The sequence below is a fragment of the Crocuta crocuta genome, unplaced genomic scaffold (assembly GCF_008692635.1).
Source record: "Crocuta crocuta isolate KB4526 unplaced genomic scaffold, BGI_CrCroc_1.0 scaffold48, whole genome shotgun sequence".
NCBI classification, from domain to species: Eukaryota; Metazoa; Chordata; class Mammalia; order Carnivora; family Hyaenidae; genus Crocuta; species Crocuta crocuta.
The window spans coordinates 13341432-13355775 of record NW_027533089.1 but is presented as its reverse complement, the minus strand read 5'-3'; the positions used below and the strand labels follow the sequence as shown (position 1 = coordinate 13355775).

At 33.6% G+C, this 14344-nt stretch overlaps 1 protein-coding gene across 2 annotated transcripts in view; it reads left to right on the top strand.

Annotated features, from left to right (window-relative positions):
- The window catches only part of PKN2 (protein kinase N2), a 138243-nt gene that overhangs the window by 51233 nt on the left and 72666 nt on the right, over positions 1 to 14344 (top strand). For both annotated transcript variants that reach the window (XM_077746092.1, XM_077746093.1), the window contains exon 2: positions 230 to 530. In XM_077746092.1, the coding sequence (XP_077602218.1) occupies positions 230 to 530 (301 nt within the window). The remainder of the gene's footprint in view (positions 1 to 229; positions 531 to 14344) is intronic.

Genomic DNA, 14344 nt, shown 5'->3' with positions numbered 1-14344 from the left:
CAGGTAATGCTATTTAGTGAGTGGGCAGAGTTTTTAAACTTAGGATTTTGAATGGCAATAATAAAGGTTACTAGTCTGTTGCTTATTAAGAAAAGAATTAAATGTAATTAAGTATAATATATTTAATAAAGGATCACTGAATATACAGTTTTGTTCTTATGATGCACATTTTACTGAGCAGCTAACTTTCCTAAACTATCACATTTGTGTGTTTATTTTTTTCCTGTAGGGAGATTCCCGAAGTCTTCCATTTTCTGAGAATGTGAGTGCTGTTCAAAAATTAGACTTTTCAGATACAATGGTGCAACAGAAATTGGATGATATCAAGGATCGAATCAAGAGAGAAATAAGGAAAGAACTGAAAATCAAAGAAGGAGCTGAAAATCTGAGGAAGGTCACAACAGATAAAAAAAGTTTGGCTTATGTGGACAACATTTTGAAAAAATCAAATAAAAAATTAGAAGAACTGCATCACAAGCTACAGGAACTAAATGCACATATTGTTGTATCAGATCCAGAAGATGTTACAGGTATATATGTATTTTATATGATGTTTTTATAGTACATTAATAGGTATATCTTCTTTGAAATTAGTAAACTTTGTGAAGCTATCCTTTTTAGTTTTTCTGAAAGTACAGGGACTGTATTTTCTCTGATGGTTAAGGTCTTATTTATATTTCTATTCAGAAGTACGGTGGCTTGATGGATATGAAAATTGAAACATTTGCTTAGAGATGAGTAACTGCTGTCTTCTTTCTTACCCTCTGTCAGTAAGACATCACTTAGAGTTATTTTTCCAAGATTAATGTTTTGTACTGAGTCAACCGCGTGCTCTTACCTGATTCATCCTTGTGATCAACAGCACGAGTTTGCCAGATGACTTTTTAAAGTTAAAAATGTATTCTATAACCGAGGGATATTTTTATTCTTTACAAATGTAATTAATCAAACCTATGACCTTTGTTCTTTGTGCTCAAAGCAACTGAATTAACAACTAAGCCACCAGGCATATCGTTTGAAAAGGAAGAAGAAAATTTTTAAATCCAAACATTACTTTTTTTTTCCTTAAATATAGAAAATAAAAGGAAAATATATAACCCATAAGTCCAACCTAAGATTTTAAACAGTGGAATTAACAAATGTTCATGTTGGAAATTTTTCAGTGGTACAGAAAGTAAAAATAGAAAAACTGACTCTCTCTACCCTAAGCTCTTTCCCTAAAAGTAGCATTACTAACTTTTTGTTGTATATCTTTCCTGGAAAATAATTTCTCTTTTTGTGTCAGTACTTATCAATGTATATAATATATGCATTCTTTCTAAAACTTTTTATATTAAATCATATAAGACACATTTGTCTAATAGTTTGGTCTTTGCAAAGATGATATTTTAAGCAAGGTTTGTAATCTCTGTAATCATCAGTGTCTTCATTTGCAGAGAAAATGAGTGGTATATGTACAGTAATGTATCCAACTGCATAGAAATTTTAGAAGTATCTCTGAGATTAGTTAATAAGAAATAACAGGGATAGGCAAAATTATATTTGACTAATTAAATTTGACTAATACATTTGACTAAGAACCTCAAATTACCAATGTAAAAAGTTGCATAAAATACTTTAGATATTCAGTGTACTTGATAAAACTTATTTTAATCCATCAATTTCAACTTCTGGGACTTACCTTGGGAATTTCATTTGAAGACTCTATGTAGAAATTTCAACCTTGTAAGAATATTTGAATCTTAAAAATGACAGAAATCATAGAGAAACCAATCCTCTTATTTTAGAACTGAAATCATCCCAAAGATGTGAATTAATTTTCCCAGAATAACAAAGTTAGCTAAGAACTCTTCAACTCCTCATCTAGTATTCTCTTACCCACACATTCAATAATTATATATAAATGGAAATTTATATTAAAATGCTTTTCTTAGCAATATCATATAAACTTAGAAGTAGCTTGTTCTATTGGAACTCTGCCGAGCTCTTCATTTTTTGCCCATTAGACTTGAGGAGAAGTCTAAAATAAGAAACAGCCCTGGAGCTTTAAACTCCGTTTATTTAGAGAAAGCATTTTTTGCCTTACAGAATACTGATAACTACCTTGTAATTGGAATATTGAAAAGTTTTTGCCACATGACAAATAGCCTATTTGGTTTTCCCGGTCCCTCTTAAAAAATTACCAGAATATAAATTAATTTGATAAAATGCACATAGTTTAAGTATGTGATTTGATGAGTTTTAACAAATGTGTGTACCCAGGTAACTGTCACTGAAACCAGTGGGTCCTGAAGATTTCCATCACCACACTGATTCTCAGTCAGTCTCTAGTCTGAATCCCTGGTTTTAACCAACCTCTGTTCTATCTTCTGTCACTTTAGGTTTGTCTTCCCTAAAGTTGCATATAAAGAAATGACCTTTAGGTCCTACTATCAAATTCTTTTCCTTTCTCAAAAGCCAATTTGGATATCACTGTGAAACCTTCCCTGATTTTCTCTGATTATCTTTCTGTTATACTTTGTCCATGTAATTGTTGTATTATACTGCATTGTGATTTCTTCTGTCCATGTTTATATCACTTACTAAACCATATGCCCCTTGTAGTTAAGGACACGTTTTCACCTATTTTTGAGGCTGATCATAGAGCTTGCAATATAGTAGCTATTAAGTTGTATATCTCAAAAAAAGAAAAAGAAACCAGTAAATATCTTGTATTTGTTCTTATAATAAATACCAAAGTATAGTTTATCATATTACTTTAAAAATTTAATAATTTAGGGGAAAAAAGCCTTGAATAAAAGTTTTAGGTTAAATAAATCCAGAATATTTTTTCCAGTCAATATTTTTAATATTGACTTTCCAGATAATTGCAGGGCAAATGTTACATGAAATGTAGCTTCTTCTGTAACTTTTTAATACTTTATGTGGCATAAAATTGACATGATTGTTAAAATTTGAGTTTATTAAAAAATTGTTCTCTTTGCAAATGGCATATTCATACAACTTGGTAGTAAGCTGTTGTTGTTTTTTCCTTTTTCCCTCATCACCTATTTAACAGTAGTAAAAACAAAAAATACAGGATTAAAGGTAGTTCAAAATTAATTCTAGGTGGGACTGCCAGAAAATTTTCTGTATTTTACATTGCATTAAGGTAAACAAAATCATTTACTTTAATTAGGTCTGACAAGAAGATTCAAGAACATAGTTCTTTGCTTTCAGTTCTCTAAATTATGCGGATTAATAACAGAAGTGTTTAGCTAATTCCTCTCTTCTTAGAGGTATGCAAGCCTAATGCTCAAAGAAAAGGGACAAAATTTAAGTCTACATTATATGAATAATTACTGTGTAAGTAATTAGGCCTGCTCTTAATTCACTTCTGCAATAATTAACTCTATTTAGCTTTTTATTTGTAAAATAATATTTTTATCAGATGAACTTTAAGACTTAACTATAAAATTCTGAAATATTGCACATTATAATATCAAGATCTGATCATGTTGTTGGTAAAATATATTGAGTGTTAATTTATTCTTAGGAGTAGCAAGAAATTAATTCTTTTGATGTTTTCTTCATGCCCATAACTGTTGACCTTCTGAATACTTTAAGATAGTCTCATTAGTATTATCCCACATAGAAGTTATAGAGATATTATTAGATGAGGCTGAATTTACCTTATGAAAAAAATTATTGGATCTCTGTCAACTGGAGTGGTAATCTAAGTCTTAGTTGGCACCTGAGACTATAAGAGGAAATATTTGGGAAAGAACCAGTATCTTGAATATTTGACTTCTGTGTATCATCCCTAAAGAAGATTATAAGAATGTATTTCATATTTGATTAAATATAGCTGGTAATTTCTATAATAGAACCACCTTTGTTTTCATCTTATTTCCTTTTCTTATACCTCTTCCCATTTCCATCTTCTCATACTCCACCAAATTTAGACTGATTTTTACCTATTAAAGTAGTAGATATTTTCTTTAGTATCTAGAATATCCAGAAGGGAAATACTGATTTGGTTTAAAATTAATAATATTGGAAATTTTTAGAGTTAACTTTAGAAATTCCTCTAAGTTCTGGAGATAATAACTATATTAAAGAAGTTTTCTTTCCAAATGTCTAAGATGCAGTTTATGAAGTCTCTCTTGAATAGAAGTAGGAATTTAATTTTTTTAAATTCTTGGCCTGTCCACCTAAATAGGACATAGAAATTATAGTTGACTTTTATATGTATTAAAATGTAAGTGTGAAATATGTAGCCTGACTTGTTATGTGATTCTGCATATTTTTTATTTCTGACTGAACTTTTCATTTTGAGTTAAACATACTTTGTATTAAGTTTTAAATTCTTAAGGAAAGGGTTGCCATTGAGTAATTATGATCATTAATTAGCAAGTCACTTTTAACACGCCTGGATTTCTTTCCTCATCTTTAAAATCATGAGATTACATGATTCCTAGATTCCTAACGTTTGAATTCTTTAATGATACAATTTTTTTAAAAAAGCTAATGCACGATAACATTGATTCTTCTTTGGTATATCATTTCATAAATTTTAATTCACGCTAGGTTTATGTAACCACCACAGTCAGAAAAAGGAACAGTGTTGTTTCTTTGGAGTCACACCCTCTCCTCATTCCACATTCCCTGGCATCCACTGGTCTGTTGTCTGTCACTGTAGTTTGCTTTTCAAGAATATCATACCAATAGAGTCATAAAGTATATAATCTTTTGCAACTGACTGCATTTTGAAGTACATTCATGTTCTTGGATTTATCAATAATTCATTCTTTTTTATTGCTGAGTAGTAAGTCCATTGTATAGATTTACCATAATTTATCCATTAACCAAGAACATGAGGGTAGTTTACCAGTTTTTAACAATTATCAGTAAGGCTGATAATCTACCTTTTAATAGGTTTTGTGTAAATATGTTATTAGTTCACTTTAGTAAATGCTTAAGAGTATGATTCCTAAGTCATATGTTAGAATATGTTTAACATTATAGGAAACTACCAGAATGTTTTCCAGAGTGGCTATATCATTTTTCATCCTTGTCAGGAATATATGAAAGCTCTGGTTGTTCCACATTCTCTCCAGCTCTTGGTATTGTTAATATATTTTTTAACCAGTCCAACAGGTGTATAGTGGTTGATGATACAGATTATTGTTACCAGAGGTAGAAAAGAATAAAACAAGGTAGCACTATCTTAAGGAGAATTTATGGAAGACCTGTACATGCCCTAACTACAGAGTTACGTACAGATTGAAGAAGTCTTCTCTGCCAGGTGATACAGTGTCAGTTTTCAAACACTAAGATGTAATATAACAGGTACAGCAATTTTGAAATTTTTAATGCCTACATTCACCTTAACAAAAAAAAGTTACAGCCCACAATCTTATCCATGCTATTTTTATAAAATATTAAGAAAGCTAAACCAGATGTTGTATTAGTTATAGAATTTCTCAGTGGGGTTCCTGGGTGGCTCAGTCAGTTAAAAGCATCTGACTCTTGATGTTGACTCAGGTCATGATCTCATGTTTGTGAGTTCAAACCCTATGTCAGACTCTATCTGGGCTGACAGAGCAGAGCCTACTTGGGATTCTCACTCCCTCTCTCTTTGCCCCTCTACTCCCTCTGTCAAAACAAAATAAACTTTTGAAAAACTGGGGGAAAAAAAGATCTCAACAACATTACTTTAATTGATGACATATGACAGAGGTCATCATGAGTACACAAATTAACTGATTAAGCATCCATTAATAATGTAAGTATTCCTATAATCCAGGCATGTTGAGATGGCTATATAAGGTAAGCCTATCTGTTTAAACAAAATAGCTAGATTTTAGGGGAAATATAAACAGTTAATAAAACTGTAACACATGGCAAGATTCTGGAGCAGTTTATTCTTAAAATATCAATATATAAATACCAAGTGAAAACCAGAATGTTGGTGAGTGAACAGTAGCTGAGACTTGAGATGGAAGTTTGTAAAGGAACTTTGTAAGACTTGAGATGGAAGAGTGCTTCAGCATGCTACTACTTTTATTAATTTATATTTAGCTAGGTTTGTTTCAACAATATTTCCTCGTGCTATTTTTTTTAATGCAATAAGTAAATAGCCTTGTTCCATAATCAGGCATCCTGGCTGTATAAGTACCACTTAATGAATATTGAGCACTGGGAGTCAGCTGCATATAAAATAAAGATCAAAGGTTATATGATCTGAGATCTGATGATCCAGGTTGGACCATTATATAGTTGTATACCACTTGCATCCCTTCTAAACCTTGCTTTTCTCATTTGTAAAACCTGGAGGATATACTATATATGCCCTTTCTAGGGTGTTTTATGAATAAAGTGTTTTAATATCTTGATAAAAGGTCAATTATGAGAACCTAAGCTCTTCTAATTCTGGACTTGAAACGTCATTGGATGTAGGTAAAGTCTGAGGAAGCTTTCTTGGGGCTGGGGAGACTCAAGGTCAGCTATGTTACTATGTACCTCCAAAAGAATCAGGGAGCCAGTTTAAGGCTGGACCTTAAGTAATCAGGAGCCTTCTAAGAATATGGATTGTTCCTATGTTCTAGAACTCTAATTCATCTTGGAAGCTAACTATTCAGTTGTGGTTTTAGAAAAAATACTAAATGCTCCAAAAACAGTATATCTGTTGCTCTATGCATTGTTGGTGAAATTACTAACAAATTGTTTTTACTCATCATTCTGGCTCTGAAAAATCTCCTCTTAGGAGCATTTTAACCACATTATATTTTCTGGTGACTTCCATAGCAGTACACCTGCCTAAGCTCTTTAATTTATCACTGTATTGTCCCTCATCCTTTGCATAATATCTGGATATATATGATGTAACCAGTTCCCTGTATTAAATTCCCTCTGTTCAAACTATCTAGTGTGGTTTCTGTTTGTCAGCTGTACTGTGAATGGTATCCCCTCTTTTCATACCACACAATAAACAGAACACTTTAAATCCAGGCTGCTTAACTACACTTCTATGCCATTGTTGTCCGTATTCTAGTTCTATCATTTTATCTTCAATTCCACAAATTAGATCTAATTATTGTTTCATATAGTCATTGTTGGTTTATAATTACCAACATGTTTATTATTTTCTTTGTCTACCATATCCTCATGCTTCTTAGACCTTCCTTCTAGAATCATTTTGTTTCTTTTTCGTCCTGAAGGTATACACTTCAAAAAGATATTTCCTTAGTTTTTCTTAAGATAATATCTGTCTGCTGTGTTCTGCTTTTTTAATATAATGGTGTAGATTTCCTTTTACTTGATTTGCCTAGGATTTGTTAGGTTTTTTTGAATCTGAGATTTATATATTTCATCAATTATGGGAAATTCTTAGCCTTTGTTTTTTATTTGAATATTGAATCTCCTGTATTCTCTCAACTCTTTCATTTTGGAACTCCAGTTCGATGCATGATAATTTCTTCAAATCCATCTCCATTTCTCAAATACTCTTTTTACCTGTGACCAGTTTGCTCTTGATCACATGTATTGTATTTCTAATTTCTATTATATAATATTTTATACTAGAAGTTCTGTTTTGTTAATTATTTATAGTCTCTTGTCCTGGTCATTCTTTTGATACCCTTTATATTTAATTTTACATATTAGATACACTTTTCACATTTGGTAGAAAATGATAATAAGTCATAATAAATAAACGCTACATTACAGTGTAGTGTTTTTCTCATTCATGGTGAATTTTTTTCTACCTGAGCTTTGTGATTTCTAATTGTGTGCACATTTTCACTGGAACTTTATCTGTGGGAATTCTTTTAGGTCTGGCTTTAAAATGCATTTTTTTAAAGAAGATTTGCATATTTTTGGGAAGGTGGCCTAGAAGCATTATCAACCTGAGGCCAATTAAAATAAATTTAAACTAGGGCGCCTGGGTGGCTCAGTCGGTTAAGCACCTGACTTCAGCTAAGGTTATGATCTCCCAGTTTGTGGGTTCAAGCCCGTGTCAGGCTCTGTGCTGACAGCTAGCTCAGAGCCTGGAGCCTGTCATCAGATCCTGTGTCTCCCTCTCTCTCTCTGCTCCTCCCCTGCCCATGCTGTCTTTCTCTTTTTCTCTCTCAAAAATAAAATAAAACATTAAAAAATTAAAAATAAAATAAACTTTAACTTTTTGGAGGCACCTGGGTAGCTCAGTCGGTTAGCATCTGACTTTGGCTCAGGTCATGATGTCATGGTTCGTGAGTTCAAGCCCCACGCCGGGCTCTCTGCTGACGGCTCAGAACCTGGAGCCTGCTTCGCATTCTGTGTCTCCCTCTCTCTCTCTCTCTGCCTCTCCCCCACTCACATTCTGTCTCTTTCTCAAAAATAAACATAAAAAAGTTTTTAAAAACTTCTTGCATCAGACCTGTGTGAGAGCAGTAGGAATTGTTTTTTAATGTTTATTTATTCTTGAGAGAGAGAGACAGAGCGTTGAGCAGAGGAGGGGCAGAGCGAGAGAGGGACGCAGAATCTAATGTAGGCTCCAGGCTCTGAGCTGTCAGCGCAGACATGGGGTTCAAACTAAAAAGCTGCAAGATCATCACCTGAGCCAAGGGTGCTTAACTGACTGAGCCACTCAGGCACCCCAAGAGCAATAGGAATTTTTAAAGAATATCCATTCTCCTTCCCCACAGTCATCCCAAGCCAAGGGCAAGTCAGCAAATTATTCAGCCAGTGTGGATGGCACGTTTTGAGCTTTCTGTTTTTAGGTTCCTTCTGATCTGATAGCCTACTTTGTAGGATTACCTCACAGCCTTTTCTTGAGCTCTTATTAAAACCCAAGTTTTATTCCACCAGGATGATGAGAGCTTAGCAAGTCTCTTTTCATCAGAAAAGCAAAAGCATTCTCAGAAGAATAAACCTACAGATGTCTGCTTTTATCTCCCATAGGATTGAGACACATGCAACATACACTGCCTTTTTCTTACCCCCCAACTGCAAGTGAGACTGAGAAATTTTGTTTGTTTTGTTTTGTTTTCCCCCTTGCCTCTTATTTTAAGCAAGAGAGAAAAAGATTGAACACGGAGTATGAAGTTAGTCAACCTATAGTGTCAGATTGCAAATATATTCTAATGTTTTAGTTTAAGGTGTCTCATAGCACTTTGAATTTTATAGGTAATTGTTACCCTGTTTTAACTTCTTTTTGGTGACATTAGTTTCTTAAGATGTTATCCATTTAATTTTCAAATTTATTGACATAATTTATAACATCTGTTATTTGTTTAAAGTCCGCATTTATCTATAGTAACATTCCCTCTTTTATTGCTAATATTGGTATGTTCTCCATTTCTCTTCCTTGACCACTTTTCTAAGATTTCCCATATTCTGCCTCTCTCTCTCTATTTTCTCTTTTTCTCTCTCTCACTTTACTGATCTTTTCTTTTGTGTGTTTTATTTTGTTATTCTCTGCTGTTATCTGAATACTTCCTTTCTCCTGTTCTCTTTGGAATTATTTGGCTTTTTGGTGTTTTTTGTTTTTTTTTTTAAGTAACTTGGGTATGTGGGTGGCTCAGGCAGTTAAGTGTCCAGCTCGATTTTGGCTCAGGTCATGATCTCATGGTTCATGATGAGTTCAAGCCTCACTTCAGGGTCTGTTCTGACAGTGCAGAGCCTGCTTGGGATTCTCTCTCTTCCCCTCTCTCTCTGCCGCTACCCTGTTTGCTCTCTCTCTCAAAATAAATAAACTTAAAAAAAACGCTTAACTTGATAGATGCTTAGCACCTTAAATTTATTCTCTTTTCTAATATATGTGTTCAGGGCTTCTGAATAATCATCCCAGTATTGCTTAATTGCATCATAGAAGTTACCATATGTAAATTTTTTTAATTTATTTTTATTGATAATATAGTGTGCATGTAACCTTTTGTAAGTTTAAGGGGTACAGCATGTTGGTTTGATACATTATATATTGCAATATAATTACCACCCTAGCATTAGCTGACACCTTTATCAAGTCACATCATTATCATCTTTTATGTGGTGGGAACAAGAAAATCTAGTCTCTTAGTAACTATGAAGTTTATAGTATAGCATTGTTGTCTATAATCAGTTGCAGTGAATTAGATCTCCAGGACCTGTTTATTTACCAGTTCCAAGTTTATACCCCTAAAGACACAGCTTCAGTCTTCCCACCCTCCAGCATCTGGCGACCACCATTCTTCATTCTGTTTTATGACATTTTGGCTTCTTCAGATTCCATATTTAAGGGATAATTTACATATTTGTCTTTCTGTGTCTGAAGTACCCCATTTAGCATTATGTCCTCAAGGTCCATCCATGTTGTCATAAATGGCTGCATAATACATATTCCATTGTGTGTGTGTATAAATACAAACATACACACCCTGTGTCTTTATCCATACTACTATTGATGGATCTTTAGGTTTTTTCCCATATCTTGGCTATTGTTAGTAAATGCTTCAGTAAACATAGGAGTGCATTTGTATTTTGGATATAGTTTTATTTCCCTTAAATATATACCCAGGACTGAGATTACTGAATCATATGCTAGTTCTATTTTTAATTTTTTGTGGAACCTTGATACTGTTTGCTATAATGGCTGCATCAATTTACATTCCCATCACCAAAATACAAGGGTTCCTGTATCTCCATAGCCTTGAGGACATGCATTTACCTCTTGTCTTCTCTATGATTGAATGTTTTCTTCAGAAAAAAATGCTTATTTAGCTCCTCTGCCCATTTTTTAATCAGATTTTCCTTTCTTTTTTTGCTGTTGAATTGTGTGGGTTCTTTATGGTTTTTGGATATTAACCCTTTATTAGATAATTTGCAAATATTTTCTCCCATTCTGTATATTGCTTTTCATTTTGTTAATTGTTTTTACTGTGCAAAAACTTTTTAGTTACATGTAAATTGAAGTTATTTTAGCTTTTGTTGCTTGTGCTTTTGGTGTTGTCGCTTGTGCTTTTGGTATTATATCCAAAAAACCATTGCCAGGGCTGTTGTAGAGGGCTCTTTCCTACATTTTCTTCTAAGAGTTTTATGGTATCAGGTCTTTGATAATCAAGTCTTTGATTTATTTTGGGTTACCAAGATTTGTCTGCCTAGTACTGGATGCGAATATGGGTGAGACAGCTCCCAAGTCCTTTGACCTATGATGATAGATACCACAAATTTCACAAAAGCACTTTTGTTCATTAGGTAACTAATTTATTGTTAAAAAGGAAAGACAAAAGGAGGAGCATCTGTGAAACCATGATACTGATATCACCTAAAGTTTGTAATAACTTTGAAAACAGTCAACCAACCTTTCTTCCTTCCTTCCTTCCTTGTGCACCTGCAAGCAGAGGAGGGGGAGAGGGAGAGAGAATTTCAAGCAGGCTTCATGCTCAGCACAAAGTCCCACGTGGGACTGATCCCATGGCCATGAGATAGTGACCTGAGCCGAAATCGGGAGTTAGATACTTAATCACTGCACTATCCAGGTACCCCTGAAATATTTTCTCATTTTCATTATGTCTTTGTGATCTCATGAACTAGTTAAAAGTGTGCTTCTTGGGGCACCTAGGCTGCACACACACTCTCTTAAAAATAAAGTGTCGGGGTGCCTGGGTGGCTCAGGCAGTTAAGCATCTGACACTTGACTTTGGCTCAGGTCATATTGCCCAGTTCAGGAGATCTAGCCCCATGCCAGGCTTTATGTGGAACCCGCTTGGGGTTCTCTGTCTCTTTTTCTCTCTGCCCCTTTCCTGCTTGCATGTACTGTCTCTCTCAAAACTAAATAAATAATTTTTTTAAAATGTGTTTCTTAGTTATTAACCATGAGGACTTCCCAGTTATCCTTTATTCATTGATTTTTTCTTATTATACTGCGGTGCCTTGTGCTGATACTTGTTTTATGTTCTGTGTGTGCCAAAAAAATAATGCACATTCTCCAGTTGTTGGGTGTTATCCTTAGCATGTTTATAGGTTAAGCATTTAGTTATGTTAAAATCTGCATCCTTACTGGATTTGTGTCTGCTTATTCTTTTAATTACTAAAAACACTGTTAATATTTAGTGGAATGTGGAATTGCTGTTTTCTTTTGAATTCTGTCAATTTTACTTTCTTTTTTGGCCATGTTATTGGGTATCCACTAATTATAGTTGATTTATCTTTATGATGAATTGAACCTTTTATTATTGTGAAATGACTGTCTTACCCCCGATAATTTTTGTTCCTGAGAAGTATCTTTTGTCTGTTGTAAATATAGTTTGGGGGTTGGGATTATTGACTGAGTATTCTAGTCTTTTACTTTCAACTTTTCTATATTACTGTGTTTTTAGATATGTCTCTTGTAAATAATACATATAGTTGAGTTTTATTTTATTCATTTTTACCTAGACAAATCTGTTAATCAGTCTGAGATTGTCTTTTACCTAGATCATTTAGCCCATCATATTTAAATAATTACTGATATATTTGGATTTATATTTTGTGCTTTCAGTGCTTCTTCTTTCTTGCCATTTTTATAGTATTTGAAACATCAGTCAGTTATTTTGGAAGTTTTAGTTAATTTAGACAGTACAAAATGCATGCTTTTCATACACTATAGTGTTAATCACTGTTCTTACCCATCTCCATATAATTCAAAGACCTTAGAATGCCTCCACTTACCCATATCTTGACTGATACATTGTTGTTGCCATGTTTCTTATTCTAGCTTCTTGAAACCTTTACATGACTCTATTATTGATTGATATAGTGGTCATTTAAGGTTTCTCGTATGTAAACCATTTTCTGTGCTCTTCATTACTAATTTTTCTTTTGATCTACCTATTTCTGCCACTTTTAGAGTTTTCTTTTAAAGAGTTTATATTTGTGACATTCTTTTCATCTTGGTAGTGTTTTTTTTTTTTTTAATTCTTGAAAGGTATTTTCACTGAGTTTACAATATAAGCTTGATAATTATAACTTGTAAAGAAACTGTCATTCTATTTCTTCTAGCTTTCATTGCTATTTTTGAAAAGTCTGTTGTCAGTCTACAGTAGCTCCTTTAAAGGTACCCTTTCCTTGGCTGCTCTTAAGATTTTCTCTTCGTTTTTGATTTTTTGAAGTTTTACCATGTGTCCAGGTGTGGACTTTTTACCCCTGTATATTTCTGCTTGAAGTTGATTGAATAGCTTGAATTCATGGGTTGGTATTTTCTTAAAAGTTTTGAAAAATTTGTCATTACCTCTTCACATAATATCTTTGAATCATTATTTTTCTTTTTTGTTTCTGAAACACAGATAGATTTAGATTTTTTTGCCCTCTGTCTCTTTTAATCTTTCATTTTGTATTCCCTTCACCTCATTTTTGAACTTCCTTATTTTTCAGTACTAGTCTGCTATTTTTCTGTATCTAATTTGCTACTAAACTCATCCATTAAAATAGTTAAGTATAAGCCCTAGCACTGAAGATGCTTGTAGTCTCAGAGGGAAAACAAACATGGAAATAGATTATTGTAACACTATATAATGTATATTTTGGTGGCAGGAAGAAAAGATGCTTTGAAGACATATTAGAAAGGGGACTATTTGGGGGATGGTTAGGGAAGAAAAAAGGAATGCCTGAGTTAACAGTAGTATGGAGGAAGTCAAGTGCATTGCATTCTGGAGTGGTAGAGATTTTTTTTTTTAAGTGACCATAGAGTTTGATGAAAGTTAACGTAAAGCTAGTCAGCATAAACCCTTTAATGCCTAGCTCTGAGGTGGGACTTAATTTGGAACCTCTTTGATTCTACTACTATATAAACATTATATTAAAGCTTTCTTAATGAATTTATATAACATACATTTTTTTAAAAAATGTTTAATGGTTTTATTTATTTTTGAGAGAGAGAGAGAGAGAGAGAGAGACAGAGTGCAAGCAGGGGAGGGGCAGAGAAAGAGGGAGACACAGAATCCGAAACAGGCTCCAGGCTCTGAGCTGTGAGTGCAGAGCCTGACGTGGGGTTTGAACCCATGAACCATGAGATCATGACCTGAGCCAAAGTCAGATGCTTAACCAACTGAGCCACCCAGGTGCCCCTTATAACGTACATTTTAATTTGTATGATAAGGTTTAGAAGGTTTAGAAGTACAAATAATTCTGGAACTCCCCCTATTCCCCCAAAAGCTGGTTTGGTAATTACAGCAAATAGAATCAGCAAATGGAGATTTATCATGAGTCTTAAGGGTGGGGTATAGTTTTTTAAAGTGGCAAAGTATGTATTTAAGAATAGATTCACATCTTCTTGATCCATTCATCTGTTGATGGACACTTAGGCTCTTTCCATGTTTTAGCTATTGTGGAGAGTGCTGCTATGAACATTGGGGTACATGGCAATGAG